Source organism: Scylla paramamosain, unplaced genomic scaffold (genome assembly GCF_035594125.1).
Source record: "Scylla paramamosain isolate STU-SP2022 unplaced genomic scaffold, ASM3559412v1 Contig11, whole genome shotgun sequence".
Taxonomy (NCBI): domain Eukaryota; kingdom Metazoa; phylum Arthropoda; class Malacostraca; order Decapoda; family Portunidae; genus Scylla; species Scylla paramamosain.
In genome coordinates this window covers 368,454-395,000 of record NW_026973676.1, presented here as the reverse complement: position 1 = coordinate 395,000, position 26,547 = coordinate 368,454, and the positions used below count along the sequence as shown (strand labels likewise).

Sequence of the window (26,547 nt, the reverse complement as noted above, 5' to 3'; positions counted from 1 at the left end):
TAAAACACACCTTAACACACACACACACACACACACACACACACACACACACACACACACACACTTAGGAACGCAAAAATATAATCAAAATGATAAAAAAAAGGAAAAAGAAAATGGAAAAGGAAGTTGTATTATAATGGCCAATCAGCGGTTTTTTTTTTTTTTTTTTGACCCGTCACGTAGTTGGTCATCAGTCACACCCCACCTGCAGCTTTCTGACGCCTGTTTAATATTTTAGGATAATGTCCCAGACCAGTGCCGCGCTCGCTAGACTCAGAAAAAGTTCCCTTGATTAATGGTCTTTTTCTTCTGCGTCGATAACACACACTGACTGACTGCCTAAATAGTTCAGGTCTATTTTTGGATCTTTCGTCATCTTCTATTAACCATTTTTAACAGACTCTAGCTGATGTTGCCTGTAGATTTATAGAGTATTCACACTTTTGCTATTTTGGATAGTCACTATGGGCTTTTCATGAGGGACTGGGACTTTAAAGAGCCCTTTTTCTTCCTTTCGTCGCCCTAGGCCAGTCCCCTTCTTAAAAAGAAAAAAAAAAAACTCGAGATTCCTAATATTACAGGACCTCGACAATATTTAACTGTAGTGAACGTTACTAGAAAATTTCAAGTGTTTTCAATGAATGGCCAAACAAATCAGGATTCTTAAATGTTTCGGCATCTTATTTCAACTCCTTTTAACAAAGTGTACTGGTTATTGATAGATTTCGAGAGTGTTTCTACTGACTGCCTAAACAATTCTTAAATGTTGAGGCGCCTTATCTTGATTTGTTTTAATTTAATAGGTTGTGGTGGAGGTTAATATTGGATATCAAGAATAGGACTGAATGAATCACCTTTTGAAAACTGAGTTATACTGCAGCAATAACAAGCTATACGAGGAGGAGAAGGAAGAACAACAACAACAACGACAAGAGGAATACCTCTCCTGACCTCTTGACCTTGTGCAAGCTTTTGGTGCAGTAATGTTCCCGTACGCCGTATTGCAAAGAGGCAGCGGCGGTGGCAGCGGTGGCAGTGGCGGTGGTGGTCGAGGCACAATTCGCATACTGACGGTCGCACAGGTCGATCGTCCCCTTTAAGGAATAATCAGGCAAAGCTTCGCGGCAGAGTGCAGGTGACGGCAGCTGATTCCTTGCGTGGCAGGGAAGGTTGCAGCCAAAGACGATAATGAAGAGACACAACAGAGAAACAATGCAAGACTTCTCTCCCCTTTGTGTATCTGTCCTGTTGACTTGATTTGTGTGTATTGATAAAGACACGATTTATATGAGTAATTTTGGAACAATAAAGCTGATGGGTTTGTGATGGCAACTGTTGTGGCTACCACTATTTGTACTACTGTTATTACCATTATCAAAACTACTACTTCTAATGCTACTACTACTACTACTACTACTACTACTACTACTACTACTACTACTACTACTACTACTACTATTACTACTATTACTACTACTACTACTACTACTACTACTACTATTACTTCTCTACACCACCACCACCACCACAGACTAGTATTTCTCGTCTCTGGGGCATCGCGTGTGACTCCTCGGCTTACCGTGAACTGAATGTAGCTTTCCAGCACTGCTCCCTCCAGTGGCTCGTGTCAAACAGCATAGTGAATGTACGCCATCACCCTGACGGCGAGGCGCACCTTTAGCCTGTCGGTATTCGAGGACTGTGACCCCCTTATGAAATTAAACTCGTATTCTCAAACGCTTTGCTCTCTCACCACTGCTATTTTCAAAGGCCACAAAGATGATTAGCCCGGGTTCTCAAGACTGTTCACCTTTTTCATAAAGTAGAAATCTTGTTCATCTGTCATTAGAACCTTAAAAAAGCACCCTTTAAATTATGTGTGGCTTCAATTAGAGCCTTTTCAAAGTAGTGGACTCAGAAAACATTTGGTCTCTCGCCACAACTATTTGGAAAGCCTCAGAAGTTATTACCCGCGTTCTCAAGACTGCTTCTCCTTTCGGTAATATATAATATATAAATCTTGTTCATCTGTCACTAGAGACATAAATCCACCCTTTTAAAACCCGTGTAACTTTAAAAAGATTATTTTTCAAGCCCACAGAGATGACTAACCGGGTTTGCAAGACTGTTTCTCCTATTAATAAAGCAAAAATCTTGTTAATCAATCATAGGAATCGTAAAAGCGCCCTTGAAACCTTCAAGTAGAGCCTTTGTAAAGTAGTGGAGGTGCGGTGTTTCAGAAAACGGCCCTTACTAGTGTGACGCCACAGTGGGCGCATTCAAGACCCCCGAGCCGCGAGTAAGTTGCCAATAAAATATCGGTACAAATGGCTGACTTCCTGAGTAGCGACGTGTGTGCAATAAATATGGCTGTCCCCTTTTCCGCGTGTCATCGCTGGCTGGGGGAGGGTAAGGAACTTTGATATGGGAGACGGGAAGCAGCAGCAGCAGCAGTAGTAGTAGTAGTAGTAGTAGTAGTAGTAGTAGTAGTAGTAGTAGTAGTAGTAGTAGTAGTAGTAATAGTAGTAGTACGATTAGGAGAATTAGAAGAAATAAGAGGAAAAGGAATTACGATTAGGAGGATTAGAAGGAATAGGAGGAGGGATCTGGGAACTAGGAAGCTTTAAGGTAATTGCGGTGGTAGCACGTGCACTGTCCTAGTCTGAGCGCCTCACTACCACGGGCCTGCCTCTGCCGAAAATGTAAAGAAAACACAAGCACCGCCAAACACCATAAGACATACTAAGATGAAATTGTCCTGAAGGAAAATCAAATCAAACAAAATTTGTTCCACCTTTCCTCCCTCCACCTCCACCTCCTTCCCTCCCTCCACCTTTACTTCCTTCCCTTCCTCCATCTTCACCTTCCCTCCCTCCCTCTAACTCCACCTCTTTCCCTTCCCATGTACTCCTCCAGTTGTTTGTGTCCCTTGCATCTTCGTATGTGACTCCCGTCTTTGTAGTTCTACCGCAAATCCTTCCCTCCATCTCACTCACTGTCTTCTCGTCGATCTTCTCTCAACTTGTCTGAATGTCAACAAAGGATGTCCACAGCAGTGAAAGGATAAATCACCGGGCAGCTTGGCTTTACTGGGCAGCACAAAGAGGGAATGAGAGGTGCAAGTGTCCCTCAATATACAGTTGCGAGGCGGAGGCGTGAGATGGATGTCTGTCTCGTGTGTGGCTAGGCGAAGTTAAGCTTCGGATTCCACATTCCTGGAGCTTTGTTCTTGTAAACTTTTCCGGTAAACTTGTAAACTGGTTTCTAAGACATGGCGTTTGTGATAATGTGCGTTGTGTGGATAATGATGATGATGATGGTGATGATATTGCCATGATTTGTTCACGCTGTGATTTTTATCTCAGCTTCTCTGTGGTTTATATTTTTCTAGCTTTTTTTATTTATCTAATATTTTTTTGTCTCAATTTTATCTCAGTCTTTTGTTATTTTTTTCTTTATTTATTTTCTTGGCAGTAAACACCCGCAGCGCTTCTTTATCAGACTTGGGCATGATTGAAAAAAAAAAAATATATATATATATATATATATATATATATATATATATATATATATATATATATATATATATATATATATATATATATATATATATATATATATATATATATATAATTTTATTTTCATTATGGTCTGGAATAGTTTTTGATTGTGATTAAATTGTGATGACTTTAGTTTTGCTGTTTTTTTATTATGATTATTTTTTTTTGTATGATTTGGATTAGATTATGATTATAATCACATTTGGGTGTTATTATTTATAAGAAGATAATGATTAGCAAGGATTAACCACAATGGCTAGACAGGTGGCAAACTACATCTATTAGGTGCACTGCTCCATATGTGAGCACAGTAATATAACTGTTTCAATCACTTACTAACTGATGGCATTAAAAACATACATTGCGTGTAAGAGATGTTATTTGTTTTTGCTTTAAGTTAATGACCTTCATCCAAGGAATGTCCTTAATCCACTGTCCTTAATCAACACTTTCTCAATCTTCTCTCCTTAATTCAGGCTATTTTCTTAGTCTGCTATCCTTAATCCACACAATTATTTCATGCAGTATCTTTAATGCACACTATTTATTTAGTCCAGCATCCTTAATCCCCAATATTTCCTTCATCTGACATCCTTCATCCAGAACATTTATTTAATGCACTCTCCTTAATGCAGACTTTTCGTAATGTACTATCCTTAATGCAGACTATTTATTTAGTTCAGTATCCTTAATACAGACACTTCCTTTATCTAATATCCTTAATCCAGACTACTTTCTTAATCCACTACCCTTAATCCTTCAATTGCGGACAGAAATAGACATCATAATACAAGGCGAAAATCTAAATGCAAAAGTACACAGTGTAATGAATGACAAGACGGTGATGTGAAATGTTGCACCACAGGAAAGTGTGCTGTAACATTAACACTTAACACACTCCAAAAAGCACGCCAAGATTTCACTTGCTGGAGAACGATGGCTCCGCCCATCAGAAACCTCTCTCTCTCTCTCTCTCTCTCTCTCTCTCTCTCTCTCTCTCTCTCTCTCTCTCTCTCTCTCTCTCTCTCTCTCTCTCTCTCTCTCTCTCTCTCTCTCTCTCTCTCTCTCTCTCTCTCTCTCTCTCTCTCTCTCTCTCTCTCTCTCTCTCTCTCTCTCTCTCTCTCTCTCTCTGTCTCTCTCTCTCTCTCTCTCTCTCTGTGTGTCTGAATGAAACACGCCAGAAGAAAGCAAAAGAGAAAGCAGTAACTGTTGTCATTTAATAGGAAGGCAAGGAAGAGGAAGAGAAGAGGACAAAAATAAGAGAAGAGGAAAGGAGAGGAGAGGAGAGGAGAGGAGAGAAGAGGAGAGAAGAGAAATGAGGAGAGAAGAAAAATGAGGAGAGGAGAGGAGAGAGGAGAGGAGAGATAAGAGGAGAGAAGATAAGAGGAAAGGAAATTAGAGGAAAAAAGAAAAGGGAAGAAAAGAGAAGAGAGAAAAGAGGAAAGGAGAGAAAAGAGGAAAGGAGAGAAAATGAGAGGAGAGAGGAGATGAGAGAGAAGAGAAGAGAAGAGAAGAGAAGAAAAGAGGAGAGAAGAGGAGAGAAAAGAAAAGAGGAGAGAAAAGAGGAGAGGAGAGGAGAGAAAAGAAGAGAGGAGAGAAAAGAGGAGAGATGTAAGGAGGGGAGAGAGGAGAGGAGAGGAGAGGAGAGAGAGAAGAGAGGAGAAAGGAGAGGAGAAGAGAGGAGAAAGGAGAGGAGAGGAGAGTAGAGGAGAGGAGGAGAGGAGAAGAGAGGAGGAGAGGAGAGGAGAGGAGAAAGGAGAGAGGAGAGAAGAGGAGAGGAGAAGAGAGGAGGAGAAGAGAGGAGAAGAGAGGAGAGGAGAAGGGAGAGAGGAGAGAAGAGGAGAGGAGAGGAGGAGAGGAGAGGAGAAGAGAGGAGAGGAGAAAGGAGAGAGGAGAGGAGAGGAGAGGAGAGGAGAGGAGAGACAAGAGGAGAAGAGAGAAAAGAGAAGAGAGGAGAGGAGGAGAGAGGAGAGAGGAGAGGAAAGGAGAGGAGAGGAGAAGAGGAGAAAGGAGAGGAAAAGAGAGAAGAGGAGGAGAGGGGAGAGGAGAGAAGAGAGCAACAGCCTGAGCCAGAGCGAGCGAGGTCTTTCTCCTGTCCAGAGTCATCATTCAGCCCGGCAAGTGAAATTTTAGCGCGCTTTTTGAGTTGGTCGTGTTGGTCCAATATTTTGTGTACCACTTTGATGTGCCGTAGTGTTTCACATCACAGTCTCCTCAGTCATTATATACTTCTACATTTAGATTTTCGCCTTGCATTATGATGTGTTTTTTTTTTTGTCCGCAGTTGAAGAATTAATCGAGACTACTTTCTTAATCCATTATCCTTAACCAAGACTGTTTTTAATCCTCTGTCGTTGATCCCAAGTATTTTCAGTCCACTATTCTTAATCCAGAGTATTTTCTTAATCTATTATCCTTAATACCGGCTATTTTCTTAATTCAGTATCCTTAATGGAGACTATTTTCTTAATCCACTAGCCTTCATTCTGATTATTTTTCTAATCCAGTATCCATAGTTAAGACTATTTTCTTAATCCACTATCCTTAATTCAGACTATTTTCTTAATCCTCTATCCTTAATCCAGACTATTTTCTTCATTTAACAGTCTTAATCCGGAACAATTTTGCCTGATGTCCTTAACCCAGACTATTTCTGTACGCAGTTCACTTCTCCTATTTTCTCTTTGTGAGCTACATGTGAGCAGGCTTTTTATTCATTTATTTCATCTCTGTGCTGATCTCCATGATACATTACATAAAAATGAAGTCAGATAGGACGCATGAGGGCGGCCCGCTCAGTGAGGGAACATGTCGAGGCGGAACTGTTTTCTGTTGAGCTTCTGTTGAGGTCATGGTGGAATGAACATAGTCTGTGGCTGCTGGTAATTCACAGAGCCTGCGTGTCATGCTCCTCCGTGTTCTGCCTCTTCTTAGCCTGCGTGTCATGCTCCTCCGTGTTCTGCCTCTTCTCCTTAGCCTGGGTGTCATGATCCTCATTATCATAAAGTTATTCTTTGACTTCTTATCTGTTTGTTTGTTTTATATAAGTTTTTTTTTTTTTTTTTTTTTATGCATTTTACATTTTTGTTTGAAGGTAGTGATACTCCTACCGCTTGTCACGCTTATCATTTTTGTCTGAGCTTCTTCCTAAGCAGTAGAATCTCCGTGTGATTTGTTTGTGGTTCTTCATTGTCTTCAAGCTCCATCACAACCTCCTCTTCCTTGTCCTATGGCAGAATCTCGTGGTGCTCGACAACTTAAGGCTTCTTCACCTGCATCTCAACTGGTCCCATAATGCTGTGTCGCGTCCTGGCTGCTCCAAGCCTGGTATCGATGTCTCTGCCGAGGCCTCTGCTCACGCCCCTCCCAACGCGTGCCTGTTCGTGCCTCTGCCTAGCCCATCGCTGATGCCTGGCCGTGCCTGCCACGCAATCCTCCTTGCTTGCTTCTCTGATTTTGTTTGACATAAGACCACGCCCTATAGCCTTGCTGACCTCGATGCTGGATGCCCCTCCGCATGGCTCTGGTAATACTGCTTCCAGTAATCCTGGTGACCGTGATGGTGACGTGTCTCCTCATGGCTCTGGTTACACCACTCCCAATACTCGACAGAACTGTGGTAATAATAGCCCTGGTAATAATAACCCTGGTGAACCGTGTGTTGACGCTGCTGTTGAGGACTGTGGCGATACACTTCCCCGTATCCCTGCTGATGACTGTGGTGATTGCTTTTTGATCCTGTGTGGCTTGGGTATTGCTTGTTTTGTTGAAGGGTTAGCCGAGACACCGGGTGATGCTCCACCTGAGCAGCGAGTTGAGAACTCTGTTCATACTTGTGGTGACGCTCCTGCTGAGGCAGCCGAGGGCCTTGTTGCTGATAAGCACACTGACGACTGTAATGAATGAGGCCTTCTGGGAGGCATCGCGAGGGAGCGCCGTACCCCAGCAGCAACTGGCCCAGCAAGGAGCACGGCGAGGTGTACCGGCCTGGGGCGTGTGCGGCGGGCGCCAGCACCAGGTACGCGTGCTGGAAGGCCCTTCGCGCCTCCCAGACACGGAAGGACGATCGGCCCAGATCATTGCCGGGTGTCAATGGGTCCTGGATACACAGATCTGCCCGGTGGTGGCCGCCGGGCATGACGGTGGGCACGTCCTCTTTCCGCAGGTAGCGGCCGCCCCCCAGCACGCTGATGCCCGTCGTGGCGTACGAAAACTGGTGTCCATAAAAATAGAAGAATCTTAAAAGCACCAGAGCAGGCTCTTCTCGTTCCTCAGGCGGGACCTGCAGTTGGAGGAGGCTAGTGGCCATGAGCGTGACGGCGTAGGAGGAGACGCCTCCTGTGAAAACTTGGCCAAGGTTTAATTGTTTCAGATAATATCTCACGAACAGAACTACAGGCGTCAGTGTGTTAAACTGCTTTTTGAAGTCTGCCACCAGCACCGCGGCGCGCACAGCAGCCTCGCCGCCGAGAGACACGTCCACCTCCACTCCGGTCTGCTGATGAACAAATTTAACCAGAGGAACAGTGGCCTTCTCGAGAACCTTGAGTGAGGCAGGCAGTGCCACGTCCTGCCGCAGGATGGCGTCTCTCAGGACCAACAGAGGCGGCGGCGAGGGTGGCCACTGTCCCACCAGCGTGAGGTCGACGTCGCTGTCCGGCAAGTACAGGCCGTTAGCCAGGCTGCCCGTGACCTGCACTTGGGCCGCGGGCCACAGCGCACCAACCACGCCCCTCACGTCTTCCACCGGGCGCATCCTGCGCCGGGACTCCGCCTCCGTTCCTCCCGCCCAGCGATGGAAGTCCAGGACTTCTTGGCGAAGAGCCTGCAGGGAGCCGTTGTAAGAAGGCGCCGGATACTGCCATGATGCAGGCTGTGTGATTGGTGCAGTGTGGTGGTGTGGCTGGCGTTTCAGGTGGTGATCTATGACGGCGACTGGGGACCTGTTCACGTCTTCCTTGATGTGTTCTTCCACCTCAGTAATCGCTGCTTCATGTTGCTGCTCAGCAGCAGGTTCCCCCTCGAGAGTGTCGCCAGCAGGGAAACAAGAGTCTTTGTTGTTGTTGTTGTTCTTTGCTTCTACAGTTTCTTCCTGCAAATTGTGTTGAGCCTCCAGACTTCCGTTTTCCCGCGACTGTTCCTGAATTGTACACGCCGCGTCACACACTTCCACTGTCGTCACTTTCCCTTCCTCGTCATTATCTTGGTTTTCCTCGTCTTTCTGCCCCTGCTTCTGTTCATTCTCTCTCTCCATGCCCTCCTCTTTTTCCATGATCGTCACTTCCTCTTCATCGCCAGTGTGTTGTTCCTGCTCACCTTTCTGTTCCAGCGTGCAATCTAGGAGGATCGTCCTGGCCTGTTTCTCTTCCATTATATTACTTTCATCTTCCTCATCGCTGTGGTCACCCGTCAGAATCATCTGATTTCCTGCCTGCTTTGGCTCTGTGGATAGCACTTCATGCTCTTCCGCCACCCACGCCTCCTCTTCCTGTTGTTCCAGCATCAGTTCTGGCACTACTGGCACTGCCTCCTCGTCCTTCACTAACGTCACGCTCTCTTCTTCGTCCCTGTGGTGTTCTGCGCCCTCTCGTTCCACGCCAGTGACTGGTCCTTTTCCAGTGATAGTTAGCAATGTCACACTGACGATGTTTGGTACCTCTTCAGGGAGTGGAGGCACCTCTGCACGGGAGGACTCTTTAATCGTGCAAGTACTTTGGTTATTGCAGTGATTAACATTATTTTGAATCTTTTTGTTTTTCTTCCTACGACGGCGACGAGTTCTTTTTGCTTTGTGAGTTTGTTCTTCGTGTGTCGCGGACTTGTCTTCCGTCTGTTCCTTAACTGATGAATGACCGTCACACACTTTCACTTCCTCGATAACATCATGCTTTTCTTCGTCCCTCTCTTCCAGCATCTGTTCATTCCCTGTTTCCATCTCTTCTTCTTCTTCCATCATCGTCACTTTCTCTTCCACGCAAATGTGTTCCTCGCCACGCTCCTGTTCCAGCATCCGCACGAGGAGGGCCGTCTTTGCCTCTTCCTCCTCCATCATATTCGTTTCCTTTCCCTCGTTATTTTGAGACTTTTTCTTGTTTTTCTTCCTGCGATGGCGCCGAGTTCTTTTTGCGTTGTTCTGAGTTTGTTCTTCGCATGCTATGTATTTCCCTTCCGTGGAGTGGTTTCCTGGAATCTTGCCTGTTCCTTTACCTTCATTCTGAGAGACTGTGGTGCATTCTGCTTTTAGTTCATCGTTCAAGTGATTCAGGTTGTTATTCTTCTCGTGTTCCTCCTCAACAGCCTCATTCCGTTCATTATGTTTCGTTTTCATGATGTTATTGAGTGGCTTGTTCTTCTCCAGTTCCTTATTTATAGACTCATTGTGTTCACCAGTGCACGCAAAGTTCTTTTTCCACACCACGCCTACGATAACTGGAGAGGTGAAGCCGGTGAATGGTGGCGTGCTCGTGCTTGTGTTTTGATCTTGACCAAGGGGTCTCAAATCTGGCTCGACTGAGTCTGTTATTGGTGAGTGAACGTGTACGTTGTCTACAGTCTCACTACATTTTTGTTCCTCTTCCATCTCACAGCAGTCAGTGAGTGGAGGAGGTGAGGCGCCGTCTTGTTCCTCAGCACCTGTCTCCCCGTGAGGCAGGGAGACGGCGAGGTGCTGGCTTCGTTTCCGCTTCCTCAGTCGTCGGCAAAGCTTTTGGAAGCAACAACGGACCCACGAGAAGCAACACGCCTTTTCAGGCTGCTCGTCTGAGTCGCTGCCAACTTCCATCTCGCTGCTTTGCTGCGACAAGGACTCGAAGTGGCTCATTGCGGCAAATTCACTCTGAGTTTTCTTGATGCGCCTTATTATAGACCATGTGCTCCTGAAGGCTCACCATGGTGACTAATCTTACAGAGAGATGGTTGGTGGACCCTGGCCTTAGCATACACTTGGCCAACCTCCAGCGCCACGTCAACCAACTCCAAGCTACCACTCCAAGGACTCAACAGCCAATCACCTTCCGAGAAGCAACCCTCGCCTGCTTTTCACTGGTAGAGAAGTTTACTTCATGTTTTTGTTCTTTTGTATTATTGTAATGGAAATACAACAGCAGCAGCAGCAGCAGCAGCAGCAGCAGCAGCAGCAGCAGCAGCAGCAGCAGTAGCAGCAGCAGCGGCAGCAGCAGCAGCAGCAGCCGTAGCCGCAGCCCCAGCCGCAGCAGCAGCAGCAGCAGCAGTAGCAGCAATAGCAGCAGCAGCAGCAGCAGCAGCAGCAGCAGCAGCAGCAGCAGCAGTAATACCTTACACTCCTCAACTAGAAGCTAAATCAATCGCCAAAAATTCCTTTGTCCATAATTACAAAGGGAGTTTCTCATCACATCGGAAAGAATACAATGGACTGGAGAGGTCGCCCACCAGGCACTCATAACATAAGATGAGTAAACACTGCTCACTGAACCGTCACTCTTCCTCTAGCGTTTTGACCTATCCATTAATGAGTCAAAAGATTATATCGGTACTGTAGTAGTAGTAGTAGTAGTAGTAGTATCAAAGACAGAACTACACCTTCATAAGCTCTAATACTGAAGATATGGAGATATGACATGACCAAACCTATCTAACCTAACCTAATTACAAAGTATGCTATTGAAGAAATGGAGGCATGACCTGACTTGACCTGAGCTAACCTGATCTAACCTAACACAGCCTAAGCAAACCGAACCAAAAGCTATACTACTACAGAAATGGAAAGTTGACCTAACCTAATCTAACCTAACTTCATCTTAATACACCCAGCAATGATTCAATACGACACTGATAAGAACCACCTACTCACTCACTCACCCACTCACTCACCCACTCACTCACTCACTCGCCATCTTTCTCTCCTCCCAACACAGCCCCACAAACAGCACGCCATTACGTTCCTTCACGATTCATTGGGTACATGCAACCTTTCACTCTGAACTCAAGTAATAAAATGCCATAATGAGTATAATTCTGTTTTCGCTGAGCATACAATAAAAATGCCTGGTGGACGAGTGATGCTGGTGGAATAGGTGGAGTGGTGGAAGGAAGGGTGGACGATTTACAGAGTACGTGCCAGGATTTGTTGTTTTCTCTTCTTTTATTCACACAAAGACAGACAGACCAAGCAGTAAAGTTACGAAAGGAAGAATACGCCAGCTAAATGCCGCTCCACACAACACACTACCAGATTTACAATGAACTCACCCGTTTGCAATGAGCGAGAGGCGAGTGTTCGATAGTCTTACCTCTGGGCTTTTGTACTCTCTCTCTCTCTCTCTCTCTCTCTCTCTCTCTCTCTCTCTCTCTCTCTCTCTCTCCTCTCTCATCTCTCTCTCTCTCTCTCTCTCTCTCTCTCTCTCTCTCTCCGTCAGGCTGTTCCTCCTTAATTTATGCTGGGTCTTTAGACAGCTTGCTTCCCTTTACAGTTGTATCCTTCTTAATGTATACTGTCTTCCAGATATCTTCCCCCTCCATACGTATATTTCTTCTCATGTTATCTTCCCTATTGTATATCCCCTCCCTCCTCCAGACATTTCCTCCCTAGTCAATTGTCCCTTTTGGATATTCTCACTCTTCATATTTGCCTCTTAATTTATCAACTTTTTACACATTTTTCCCCTTAAGATATTTTCTCCTTAATTTATCTCCCACTTCCCCTCTTTGCATATTTCCCACTCTGGGCATTTTCCCTCCGGACATTCTCCTTGATTTATACCCTCTTTGGACATTCTTCTCTTGTGAACATTGCCCCTTCCTCCCTTCTTAATGATTTAACCGTCAGCATATCACAATAACATTACTGGCGATTGTCTCGACCAAAGAAGTAACGGACAAAGTGGCAGAGTGGCAGACGACTAGCTGTTAGTGCCGAGTCAACACGAGTCTTAAAAGAATATTCGATATATTTACAAATAGGAACAGTGGCTGGATGGAGATAAATCTTGAAGTATTTAGTAAACTGCTTCCTAAAGACAGTTAATTCTTATCTATTTACTTTTATTTATTAGACAGTGGCCATCGTCAGTGTGAGTGTGGAATGTTGAGTGGTGTGGGACATGAAGCCTGAACTGGTGGGTATTATTCTGGCACACCACATTTCAGGCATACATGTTTTATTCAGGCACTGCCTCGTGTGGAACTGACGACTTCTTGTAACTTTCTTCATGCTCTTGTATTGTTATGGTGTTGATATGATGCAGTGCGATTTATTACATCACGAGAGAGGCAACACGTTCTACAGGGCAAATGTCAGGGAGTGGTGTTATTCGGTAACTCCCTTTAAAACTACCAGTACAAAAAAAATGTTATCTGTTAAGAAATAGTAAATGCTACATATATATCATTTTTAACATTAATATACTCGTATATCAGTTACCTATTCAGTATTACATGTCAGTTACCTATTCAGGATTACTAAAAGGAATGTCCGTAATAATTTTGGAAAGGATCACGAACGGCATTTTCTTCTGTGAGATGGAACGCAGCAAAGCAGCGAGCAACACTCCCTCAACGTCCCTCGTCTTATCCACACAACTGACGCTGCTACTGAATATAAGCCACGCACAAGCAACAGCTCGTTAAATGTCTGTGCTCGGCTCTCACGCACCGCCTCGCCACACACGACGGCCTGATGAGGCGGACTACTCATCAAGGGGAATCATTAACGGACCCCCAACCTGCTCCACGCCTCGCACCTTCCCCTCCCACCTCACCCTGCCCCACGCCTTGCTCCACCTCCCTCCTCATCCTGCCCCACGCCTCGCACTTCCCCCTTCCTTCCCTCTCACCCTGCCTCACCCCACGCTCCTCCCTCCCTTCCCTCACCCTGCCCCACGCCTCGCACCTCTACCTTGAACGTCACATCAAATATAACATGTAATCCACACTTAACCCTTTCACTGCTATGGCTTCCAAGCTGAATAGAATGGTCTTGTGCAGGTTCAGATCAGACGTACCTTCCAGACACACACTTACTGCAATGATGATTAAATGTTTTGTGTTATTCACTTATTTATTCTTTTCTGGCACAAATTCAGATTATACTTTGTTCATTAATGTTTAGTTATTTATTGTTCAGTGCATTCATGTTTAATTTCTGGCTAGGTAAATTGCCTGTGGTGACATGTAAGTGTCATTAGGGGATAAAGGGGTAAATTAAAGTAGCTTCTAATATCAAAACGCCGCCATCCTCTTTTGCAGTGGATGTAAAACCGACACCCCACAATAACAATACACACAACTCACACAGTCTCTATGGATCCACGAGTTTCAGTGAATACGAGCCTAGCAAATCTCTTTACATTCAAGAATAATTGTTAGCACATTATTCCCAGCGTTCCATGTGTGCAAAACTACTCACGGGAACCAATCCAAGAGTATTCAGCTGGTTCTGTGTGTGTGTGTGTGTGTGTGTGTGTGTGTGTGTGTGTGTGTTAGAAGCTTCGAGAAGATAAGGGAATAGAGTGTGACAAGAGTAGCAAGCAATGCCCCTCCCCTCTCTCTCTCTCTCTCTCTCTCTCTCTCTCTCTCTCCTTCTCTATCATTTTTTTTACACTTCTTCCACCTTAATTCCTCCACCCAGTCCTTCACGTCTCCCTCTCCCTCCCCCTCCTCCCCTCTTCTCCTTCCTCTAACTTTTCCCCCCTGATATCCCCTTCTCTCCCTCCTCTCTCTCTCTCTCTCTCTCTCTCTCTCTCTCTCTCTCTCTCTCTCTCTCTCTCTCTCTCTCTCTCTCTCTTTCCCATCCCTTCCTCCTTTTATCTCTGAGTGTTTGTCATTTACTTGTTTGAATTTTTTGTTTCGTCCTTGCTTCTCTCTCTCTCTCTCTCTCTCTCTCTCTCTCTCTCTCTCTCTCTCTCTCTCTCTCTCTCTCTCTCTCTCTCTCTCTCTCAATATCACTGCTACTATTACTACTACTGTTATTATCATTGTTATTATTGATGTTACTACTACTACTACTACTACTACTACTACTACTACTACTACTACTACTACTACTACTTCTACTACTACTACTACTTGTGACCTCACTTGACCTGACCTGACTTGGCTGAGAAGGTTAATCACTGAGGCGATCACGTGGCCTGCCTCCTCCTCCTCCTCCTACTACTACTTCTACTACTACTACTACTATTACTATTACTACTACTCCAACCACCGCCATTACTATTATCAATACTATCTTTTTATGAGAGAGAGAGAGAGAGAGAGAGAGAGAGAGAGAGAGAGAGAGAGATTTTGTCCCATGAATCAACATATATTTCTCCTCCTCCTCCTCCTCCTCCTGCTCCTCCTCCTTGTCCTATTGACCAATGGTATCACGGCACGTCACGGTGGTGGTGGTGGTGGTGGTGGGATAGGAGGCAGGCTGGCAGGGAGACCTCATCACGGCTCACTCCTCAGTTCATACTTGACCACCGCGGTGGACTGTGAGTGTAAATACTATAGCTGGGTTTATTTTACTTCAGTTTTACGTGTACAGGACAATACAGCGGCGCAGATTGTGTTCCTATGGATTTTTTTTATTACTGTAGTGTTGGCAGCGTGTGGAGTGTGGCAGAGTGAGTACTGTTCGTTAAGTATCTCTCTACTCTGGACATATTTTTTCCCTTCCCTCCTCCCTCCCTTTCTTCCTTTCTTCGTTTCTTTTTATTTTCGTTTCTTGTGTACTGGTATTGGCGTGGTTGGTGGGGATGCTGGCTGAGGTCACGGCAGGGGCTGGGCTGTGCAGACAAAGGGATGATGGTTGACCTCACTGCACGACGCAATTTGTGTCGGGGGGAAGAGAGAGAGAGAGAGAGAGAGAGAGAGAGAGAGAGAGAGAGAAAGGAAAACAAATAAAACCCATGAGTAGAAGGAAAAAATAGGGACGGGAGAGACAGACGCAGCGGAAAAAAAAAAAAAAAAAAAAAAAAAAAATATATATATATATATATATATATATATATATATATATATATATATATATATATATATATATATATATATATATATATATATAGTATATATATCACAATACTGTTTCTTTTTTCCCTTCAATACTATACTGCTTGGGCACACAGACACACACACACACACACACACTGTTTTTCGCACATTCGTATCCCTTCTTGTTTGTTTAGTCCTTCCATCTCTTGTGAACCTTGTGTGTGTGTCATCCTATCTCTTATTTGTATTATCCTTTCAGCTCAGTGTGTGTGTGTGTGAGTGTGTGTGTGTGTGTGTGTGTGTCAGTCGGAGTGTAGTCAGCCTGCCGCCTTCTGGAAGCTTGTGCCTCCCTTAATCACTGGGTAATTAAAATTTGCCTTCCGCCACCACCACCACCACCAACAGCCAGCCACCCGACCACCGTTTGCTTGGTAAACTCTGCCGCCACCACCACCACCACCAACAGCCAGCCACCCGACCACCGTTTGTTAGGTAAACTCTGCCGCCACCACCACCACCACCACCAACAGCCAGTCACCCGACCACCGTTTGTTAGGTAAACTCTGCCGCCACCACCACCACCACCAACAGCCAGCCACCCGACCACCGTTTGTTAGGTAAAACTCTGCCGCCACCACCACCACCACCAACAGCCAGCCACCCGACCACCGTTTGCTAGGTAAACTCTGCCGCCACCACCACCACCACCAACAGCCAGCCACCCGACCACCGTTTGTTAGGTAAACTCTGCCGCCACCACCACCACCACCAACAGCCAGCCACCCGACCACCGTTTGTTAGGTAAACTCTGCCGCCACCACCACCACCACCACCACCACCACCAACAGCCAGCCACCCGACCACCGTTTGTTAGGTAAACTCTGCCGCCACCACCACCACCACCACCACCAACAGCCAGCCACCCGACCACCGTTTGTTAGGTAAACTCTGCCGCCACCACCACCACCACCACCACCAACAGCCAGCCACCCGACCACCGTTTGTTAGGTAAACTCTGCCGCCACCACCACCAACAGCCAGCCACCCGACCACCGTTTGCTAGGTAAACTCTGCCGCCACCACCACCACCACCACCACCAACAGCCAGCCACCCGACCACCGTTTGCTAGGTAAACTCTGCCGCCACCACCACCACCACCACCACCAACAGCCAGCCACCCGACCACCGTTTGCTAGGTAAACTCTGCCGCCACCACCACCACCACCAACAGCCAGCCACCCGACCACCGTTTGTTAGGTAAACTCTGCCGCCACCACCACCACCACCAACAGCCAGCCACCCGACCACCGTTTGTTAGGTAAACTCTGCCGCCACCACCACCACCACCACCACCACCACCAACAGCCAGCCACCCGACCACCGTTTGTTAGGTAAACTCTGCCGCCACCACCACCACCACCAACAGCCAGCCACCCGACCACCGTTTGCTAGGTAAACTCTGCCGCCACCACCATCACCACCATTACTACTACTACTACTATTACTACTACTACTACTACTACTACTGCTACCACTACTACTACTACTACTACTACTACTGCTGCTGCTGCTGCCACTACTGCTACCACCACCACCACTACTACTACTACTACTACTACAGCCATTGCTCCAACTGTCTTTCCTTCATTATTACAGAGAGAGAGAGAGAGAGAGAGACTAGTGTACGTAAATTTAAAGCTTTCTCTCTCTCTCTCTCTCTCTCTCTCTCTCTCTCTCTCTCTCTCTCTCTCTCTCTCTCTCTCTCTCTCTGGCTTAATTACGCAAAGCCCTTATTTTTATTTTCTCATTTATCATCATCATCCCTCCTCCTCCTCCTCCTCCTCCTCCTTCAGTATGGGTTTCTGAAGGACAGACTTGAATCTCGCATTAGTTCGGCTTAAGGGTAATTTTCCTTTATTTTTCCCTTTTTTTCTTTTTTTCCCTACCATTTATCTCGTATCGCTGGAAACCGTATTTAATTCTCCTTGGCAGGGAAGGAAATAAGTCAATTGCCGGGGGAAAGAGGTAATGGTCAGGGGAATGGGGAGAGGGAAACTTAGGAGGGAAATATTAGGGTTGTTTTTTGGGGGGGATGAAATTAGGGTACTTTTTTTTTTTTTTTTAGGGGAGGGAAAATGTTAGGTGGAAATAAAGCAGGGAAAATTATTAGGTGTTTGAAATTGTTTTGGTCTCTGTCTCTCTCTCTCTCTCTCTCTCTCTCTCTCTCTCTCTCTCTCTCTCTCTCTCTCTCTCTCTCTCTCTCTCTCTCTCTCTCTCTTTCTCCCTCCATATTCGCTCTTCATACGTGTTCGGTTTTTCTTTCCTCCTCCTTCATCTCCTCCTCCTCCTCCTCCTCCAGTCCCATTACACAACCCTAATTTACGATCCCGTTCAGTACGTGTTGTAATCCGGATACGATTCTTTATTTTATTTATTTTTTTTTTCTTTAACGAGAATGGAAACAAACATGGATTAAATTTTTTAATTCCTATATTTCAACTTTCGACCTTTTTTTCCATCGTTCGTATTTCGTAACATTCTTTTTCTTCCTTTCCCAAGTTTTCTTTCTATTGTTTCCTTGTTTGTTTTGTTCCTGCAGTACTGAATTTTTTTTTTTCTTTTATGTATCGTCTATATCGTAACCATTTTTTTTCCATGTTCCAGACTTTCTTTCTGCTCTTATTTACTTTCTTCTATTCTTTTCTACTCTTTTTACTTTCTTCTATTCTTTTCTACTCTTTTCACTTTCTATTTTTTTTTACTATCCTCTGCTCTTCTGCTCCCTTTCTAATTCTTAACCCTTCCTACTTTGTTCTAATCTTTTCTTAACCCTGTCTACTCATTTTTACTGTTCCCTTTGTACTCTTTCCTTAACGAAAGAGAGAAAAAGAAAAAAAAGAAAATGAAACGTAGAAATTTTAAATTGACAGACGAAAGAGAGAAGGAAAGGAAAAAAACAGGATAAGATATAGAATGGAATGCAAATCGGGAAGGGAAATAGAAAGACAAAAGCGGAAGGAAGGGAAATAACAGAAAAAAATAAAAAAGGAAAAAAGGGAATAAAAAGAGGGAAAAAAAAGAAGGGGAGTTTAGGTTTAAGTGGAAATACGGATGGGAAGAGGAAATGGAGGGAAACGAAGGGAGGAAGAAGGGAAAAAAAAGCGAAGTGTTTGTAAAGGGAAATATTGAGTAAGGGGAGGAGGGAGGGTATGAAAAGGGAGATCGAAGGGGATGGAGGAAACAGGACGGAAGGAAATGAGAGAGAGAGAGAGAGAGAGAGAGAGAGAGAGAGAGAGAGAGAGAGAGAGAGAGACCTCTATATCCCCATAAAACACACACACACACCGCTCCACCCCAGCAACACACAGTCACTCCCAGTATAACTTCCATGGACCACCTCTTCCCTTATCTATCACCCCTTGGCTTGTCCTGGCTTTCCCGCCTCTCCCCTGTACAGTATCTATTAAGTCCATCCCCCTTTTCACCCACAATCTATTCTCCATCACCCTGGGCAGGACATATAGCGGCGCAGAGTCGAACGGCGCTGCGCTAAATGACGATAACCAAAGCAAATGGTGTCTCAGGGATGGACTGGATTAAAAATTTAAGGGTGTTTGAATTTACTGCTCTCTCTCTCTCTCTCTCTCTCTCTCTCTCTCTCTCTCTCTCTCTCTCTCTCTCTCTCTCTCTGAACAAGTTGCTCTTAAAACTTTTCAATTTTCTCTTTTTCTCTTATCTCCCGTTTTCTTTATTTTTACTTGTTTACATTTTTCTACAGAAAACTAGTAATTTTTAAACAGAATAATAATAGATCACATTTACAGTTTGAGAGAGAGAGAGAGAGAGAGAGAGAGAGAGAGAGAGAGAGAGAGAGAGAGAGAGACTGCATCAAGTTTCAGATCCCCCCTTCTACCCCTCCTTCCCCACCAATCACATAAAAATCCTACCCCCCATTATATTCCCACCCCCCTGCTGTAGTAATGCTATGGCTCCGCACTCATGTTCTGTTGAGCTTCGTGTGTCGAGGGGGTCTCTTATGTATTTTGCACGTAAATGTTCCTAAGAGAAGTTATTAGTGACACGTGAAGGAAAGGTGTGGCGGCAGATGTTACACGACCAGGTGGCGCTAATTAGAGAGAGAGAGAGAGAGAGAGAGAGAGAGAGAGAGAGAGAGAGATTTTTTCCTAGGTAACACATGACAGGTAGAAGTTGAATTCTTGGTAAAATTATAAACATCTTGTTAGCGCTGAGTCAATAGGAGTGTTAAAAGAAGACAAGACGAATTTATGAATAAAAATGATAGGATGAAATGGACAGCCACGTTTACCTACAGGGATTGCGCGCCACGTGTAGGCTTAATGGCTTCCTGCACAAACACTCGATTTTCTTACGTTCGTATGAAACCTATTTGAGAAAGGCGAGGTTTGGACATACTCGTACACTCAGATACACGTGGAAATGGACGAAGAGTGTAATAGGCTGAAAGATAAGTGTCACAAGGAAATGGGTGTGGATGGGTACGTATTTAATGTGGCACGGGAGTAATGGGGCTTGAATATGGTGACAGAGAGAGAGAGAGAGAGAGAGAGAGAGAGAGAGAGAGAGAGAGAGAGAGAGAGAGAGAGAGAGACCGTTTCATGATAACTATTACTCTCCTCTCCCATCACCATTACTGGATTTGTATTAATATTACATTTGCAAGACAACTGAGCGGCACAGTTTGTGTTGACACGGCTTATTACCGCAGTCTGCACAGTGTCTGCAGTGTGGCAAGCCTTGTAAGTACAGTGTGTGTGTATTACCTGACGTACCTTGTGTCCGGTAATGTCCTTAGGGATCGTGCTGCTTTGCCTTAGGTTACTGTCCTTAAACACACACACACACACACCACCAACAACAGCAACAAGAACAAGAACAAGAACAACAACGCTGCCATGACCCACCACAGCACCCCCCACACGTAGCCATTCGTGGCAAAAACCTTACCTAATTACACATACATACACACAATGCAATCCCTTCTAGATTAGACTTACCTTTAGGATTGTTAAGTATTTCCCCACCACCTATGTACATTTTCAGTTTGTTAACTGCCTTAATAATAAGCCGTTTATTATTATTATTATTATTATTATTATTATTATTATTATTATTATTATTATTATTATTATTATTAATGCACAAGCAGGAAAGAGGAAAAAGAGTTGGGGAGAAGGCTGGGAGGAGCAGGTAAGGGACGGAAGGGGGAAGACCAGTGGGATAAGGTAATCTATGTTTGAGTAGTACACACACACACACACACACACACACACACACACACACACACACACACACATACATACACTATCAATCAAGCCAGAAAGTAGATATATAGCCTTCAAAATTACTTTAAATAATGACTGAGGAGGCGGCCATCTTTGTTTTCAGCTGAGGCCCCGTCCACAGCCATCATGATGGTTTGGCTCGATTCCAATATTTTTTTTTTTTTTTTATCTCGAAAACTTGTATATTGCGGCTTTTTAAGTGTGTTGTTATAGTTTGTGAAAATATTTAGTGATGTTTTGAGTGTTTTCCATAAGTGTGTTGAGAGGAATGTGTTGATCATCAGGTGGTTTGTGAAAATATTTAGTGATGTTTTGAGTGTTTTCCATAAGTGTGTTGAGAGAAATGTGTTGATCATCAGGTGGTTTGTGAAAATATTTAGTGATGTTTTGAGTGTTTTCCATAAGTGTGTTGAGAGAAATGTGTTGATCATCAGGTGGTTTGTGAAAATATTTAGTGATGTTTTGAGTGTTTTCCATAAGTGTGTTGAGAGGAATGTGTTGATCATCAGGTGGTTTGTGAAAATATTTAGTGATGTTTTGAGTGTTTTCCATAAGTGTGTTGAGAGAAATGTGTTGATCATCAGGTGGTTTGTGAAAATATTTAGTGATGTTTTGAGTGTTTTCCATAAGTGTGTTGAGAGAAATGTGTTGATCATGAGGTGGTTTTAGCGTAGCTAAGTGTTGCTTTTTTTCTGTTATTATTTTTTTTCTTTTAAGGTCGCCCTAGAAAAACAATTATTTCAGCCTCCAGGCAAGATTTTATTGGCTCAAAAAATCGTTTATGGTTATTAAAGTGTGTTATGATCCTGATGAGTAGGATATGTGGAGTTTTACAGTGATTTATAGGCGTGTGAAAAGTGAAAAGTTGACATTTATTAATTTTTCATTTCTTTATTTCAACTTGTAACGAACTTTTGATTATTTGTAAAAATAGTTTTCATTTTTTAAAGTGTTTTATATTCCTAATAAATCAGATTTGTTGACTTTACAATGTCTCTTTATCGAGTTTATGTTCAATTTTTTTTATTCTGTTCTTTTAAAATATCTTTATTATTAGTAAGGCTGGGAATGGTTTTATATTCCCAATAAGAGTTAAACTACTTGACAAATCAGAATATATTAAGCATTCCGGCATAGCTCCATTTTTGCGAGGGGTTTAATTTCGCAGTTAATTTCGCAATTGTTGCAGGTACAGTGTTGAGGAAGGGACGCGACCGTCCCTTCCTCAACACTGTACCAAGATCGCCATTACGCAATGTTAACAGCTTAGGAGTTATATATAACAAAATGACGCAAGAAATTTAAAATCCACTTCGTATTTTTGAGTGTGACGTCATCACCTGGACCCGGGACGCCCCTAGTTAGTTAGTTGTTTATTGACAAAAGAATCCTTTTACAAAATAAACAAAGAACAAATAATTGTACAAGTACTTTTGTCAATGAAAAGTAACAAACATGCATTTGATGTAGAGGTGATTCTTACATATTATACGTATATACTCAGTACTTCAAAAATATAGCTACACACTTCCTGTATATAGATATTCTCTTCCATTATGTCATTTATATCGCCAAATCTGAGCATTTGATAACTATTACGTAGATCAGCAGTCATTGTGCACTCTAACAACACATGTTTTTCGGTTTGAACATGAACACCGTCGCACAAACATACTCTCTGCTCAGTTGGCGTTCGACATTCCAGTCTCTATCCGTCAGTGTTCGGTGTGTGTGTGTGTGTGTGTGTGTGTGTGTGTGTGTGTGTGTTAGATCACCTTATTCTGAGTCATCTCCAGCTTTTGTCACGCCCCACACCCAGCTGCTAACTCTGTACAGGGGCCTTATCCGTCCATCTCTCTCTCTCTCTCTCTCTCTCTCTCTCTCTCTCTCTCTCTACTTTCCAAGGTCACATAGATGACTAGCCGTGTTCTCAAGAGTGTTTTCCCTGTTCACAGTGTAGAAATCTTGTTAATCTTTCACCAGAACCGTAAAAACACCTTTGAAAATCCACGTCACTTTCGGTAAAGCCTTTTCAGTGTGTGTGTGTGTGTGTGTGTGTGTGTGTGTGTGTGTGTGTGTGACGGATGGTGGGATGCCCGTCGCCCCGTGCCTGCCTGTGCGGGGTGACTGCATTTATTTTATCATATTCCTGGGGTTAAGTCCTCCCCGACACGCGCGCACGCACCCCTCAGAGGTACCAGGCTCCCTCTTGCTTGCTCCTAGAGAGAGAGAGAGAGAGAGAGAGAGAGAGAGAGAGAGAGGAGAGAGAGAGAGAGAGAGAGAGAGAGAGAGATAAGAAAATGATAGATACTAAGTTTTAAATCATTATTATCCTCTATTTCTTGCTTTATTCTTCTAATTTGCTTATTCCTCTTTCTCATTATATTCGTTTACCTCTTCCTCCTCTTACCCTTTTTTTGCCAGAGGAGGAGGGGAAAGAAAGGAGGATGAGGGTAAGGAAGACGAGGAGGAGGAGAAGGAAGAGGAAGTGGATTTTAAATTTCTTGCGTCATTTTGTTATAATATAACTCCTAAGCTGTCAACATTGCGTAATGGCGACCTTGGTACAGTGTTGTGCGTAATGGCGATCTTGGTACAGTGTTGAGAAAGGGACGGTCTCTTTATAACTGCACTATTTGAGGGTACCTTTGATAAATAATGACTAGTACGAAGTCTTTTAAATATATCTTATTTTACATCGGAAAATATTAGAAATAAAAGGTTTACATTGGAAAAAAGCAAAGAAATAAAGATGTATATAGAATTTTATAGGATTTAGTACCTTAATATACTAATGTAAGATAAACCCGATGGATAATGAATAATATAACATTTCTTAATTATTATAACCTAGAAAATACCGATAAATATATATAAAAAAGTAGTGTAATTAGTAAAAAAAAAAAAAAAAAACCGTCCCTGGGAAGTGAGACAGGCCAGATATTTGCGCTAAAAATGTGAACATGCAGTGTGCTTGTAATCACCTAGCATGCTCGTGTAGGGCAAGGTGCTGGCTGTGACGACTGCCACCACACATACAGACACCCCAGGCACACGCAGGCATCACCAAATACGAGAAGGTGAGTGGCTGAGATGGTGCTGAATAAGATACAATACATACTTACTCTTGAGAAATGGTGTTGCTGTGTGTTGGTCGTGCGCGCGCCACACGGAACGCCAGCCTTCTATAGCCAGATATTTTAGACCTCACGTAAATTGCTTCCCTGTGCAGCCAGTGACGCCTCTCTTGTGTTGCCTGTAGTGTGTGTGTGTGTGCATAGTTACGAGATGAATCTACTTTAAGAGAAGTTTTTTTTTTTTTCTCGTTTACACCAAAATCACCCACGAAAATTTTCTGACCTAGCCTTGGACGCGCCCCTGTGGACCTCTCCCCCTGCCCCTCGTTAAGGGACACTAACCTGACCTTCCCTGCAAGATCATAAGGGATACTTTTAAGCGCCATGTTTATTTGAGAAACGGTATTTTTGTGGGGTAATTTTTTAGGCCTATGTTGAGTTAATCTGTATATTATTCTAACATGATTATTTATTTATTGTTTAACAGCACAGCACACGGCATTCAGATGCACCAGTCTGAGTTTTTTGTGTTTGTCTTTGCTCTCCACTTACCATAGGCCTGGGTGGTGCTGCAGTATACCTATATATATCAAGACCTGCAGGCTGTGAAGGGAAGGAGGGAGAGGTAATAAGTGTAATCTGTCCTGTGTTAGGTCAGGTCTGGTCATGTCAGCTTGGATCACACCTGTCCTTCATTGCAGACGGCAGAGGTCACACAGCAGCTCATCCCACAGCAGGCTGCCCTCCCCTGTGCCGCCACCACCACCACCACTACCAGTGAGGGAGGAGGCAGAGGTACAGCTCACCAAATTAGAGACGTCGCAGTGAGGCTGGTAGATACCTATCAGCGCCAGCATTTTTAATTGTCTCCGATTTCGTGGTGCAAAGGGGTGACTTAGCCAAATTTGAAATCGATGTGCAGGAAAAGTACAGCATGAATTGCTGCACAAGTGTATCTAAAATTAAAAACATAACCCTTAATATTAATATTCATACTTACTGGTGTATGATAAGGCTTTGTTAATTGAATTATAAGATAAAACTAAAAATAGGTAATGAATTTTTTTTAAAGTAAGTATAAACAGTAAAAATAAAAGGATGTTGACTTCGGCTTGTGCATTTTATCTGGGAATGTTGAAAAATATCAGATATCACTGACACGTCCTGTATATGAAAGTAATCAGTGAAATAAAAAAAGAACAGCACCGCTGGCGGACGTACGACGTACTTATCTTGATCATGATTCTTCAGTTAAAGAAAGCGCCGCGCGCCGTTAGGGAGTGTAAAGTGTAAACAATAGCCTCTCAGTTCTGCCGATACAAAGGCCTTTACTTTGCTTTACTATATCCAGAATAGGGTATAGCTCGTTCTTTCAAGAATTTTCTTAATTCCGCTGTAGTCCATGATTGTGGCGGTGATGTATCCATTGTGCAGGGTAGTCGAGTGTCTGTGTTTAGGTTTGCTCGCTGCCCAAGTACCCGAGGATAGTGATCGTACCGCAAAAATAAAGTCTCTGATACAAAATTATATTTTCTTTACATTAAATGGATTTGCCTGTTGTTTAGTACATGAAAATGCAAGTATATATTAGTATACTTCCATTGAGGTCAGTAGAAAATTACAGATTGCCTGCCTTGATACACTTATAGGCTCTTTTAAGAATATTATCTGAAATTATGAATAGAGGCTCAAACAATGTCATGTGCTGTCAGTTATCACGAAATTAATTGACTTAAAATTCAGACGCATTACTGTGCAACGATACACCTTTGTAAGCTTGTAAAACCTTGCCCCAAAAAGTATTTATTTTCCGGCGAGAATTAAAAATTCTGGCGCTATCTGGTATCAAAACGCTCACTGCGACGTCTCTAATTGTCAGATGGTAAGTATAAGGGTTGACCTGACCTCACATGACCTCGCATACAAACCCACTCAAACCTAACCTAACCTAACACACCCAAATAATGACCTCTATCTCTCTGTCTCTCTCTCTCAGAGAGAGAGAGAGACTATCTCTCTGTCTATCTCTCAGAGAGAGAGAGAGAGAGGAGAGAGAGAGAATTGTAAGTTTTAAATCCTAGACATTCTCTCTCTCTCTCTCTCTCTCTCTCTCTCTCTCTCTCTCTCTCTCATTTATTTATTTATTTATTTATTTTGTGTTTATAAATAAATTTATTTATTTATTTATTTATTTATTTATTTATTTATTTATCTAACTATCTATCTATTTACTCCATTTTTCTCCTCCATTCTCATTTCTTCCTCCACCACCTTTCCTTGACCCCTCCGCAGATGGAGAGAAGAATTTTCTCACCTTGAAGATAGAGGAGAAGAGCAAACTGGAGGAAACCAACTGGGAGGAGGAGGAAAAACTTTGCTCCAGTCTAATGGAGAGAGAGAGAGAGAGAGAGAGAGAGAGAGAGAGAGAGAGAGAGAGAGAGAGAGAGAGAGAGAGAGAGAGAGAAGGAAAATTCACAGGAGCAAAGGTCAGTCAGTCTCTCTCTCTCTCTCTCTCTCTCTCTCTCTCTCTCTCTCTCTCTCTCTCCCTTGCCCCTACAGATTCCCACGCTGCTGTACCACGGGATGGAGAGTGAGAGAGTGGAGAAGAGGGAGCTGATCAGAAGGGCTGTGGAAGT

At 43.7% G+C, this 26,547-nt stretch overlaps 1 protein-coding gene across 1 annotated transcript; it reads right to left on the bottom strand.

Moving 5' to 3' along the window:
• Window positions 1-7,038: 7,038 nt before the first annotated feature.
• On the bottom strand, window positions 7,039-10,380 carry LOC135097036 (uncharacterized). The gene has a single exon (XM_063998801.1). The coding sequence runs from the start codon at window positions 10,378-10,380 to the stop codon at window positions 7,039-7,041; it is 3,342 nt and encodes a 1,113-aa protein (XP_063854871.1).
• Between the last annotated feature and the right edge of the window lie 16,167 nt (window positions 10,381-26,547).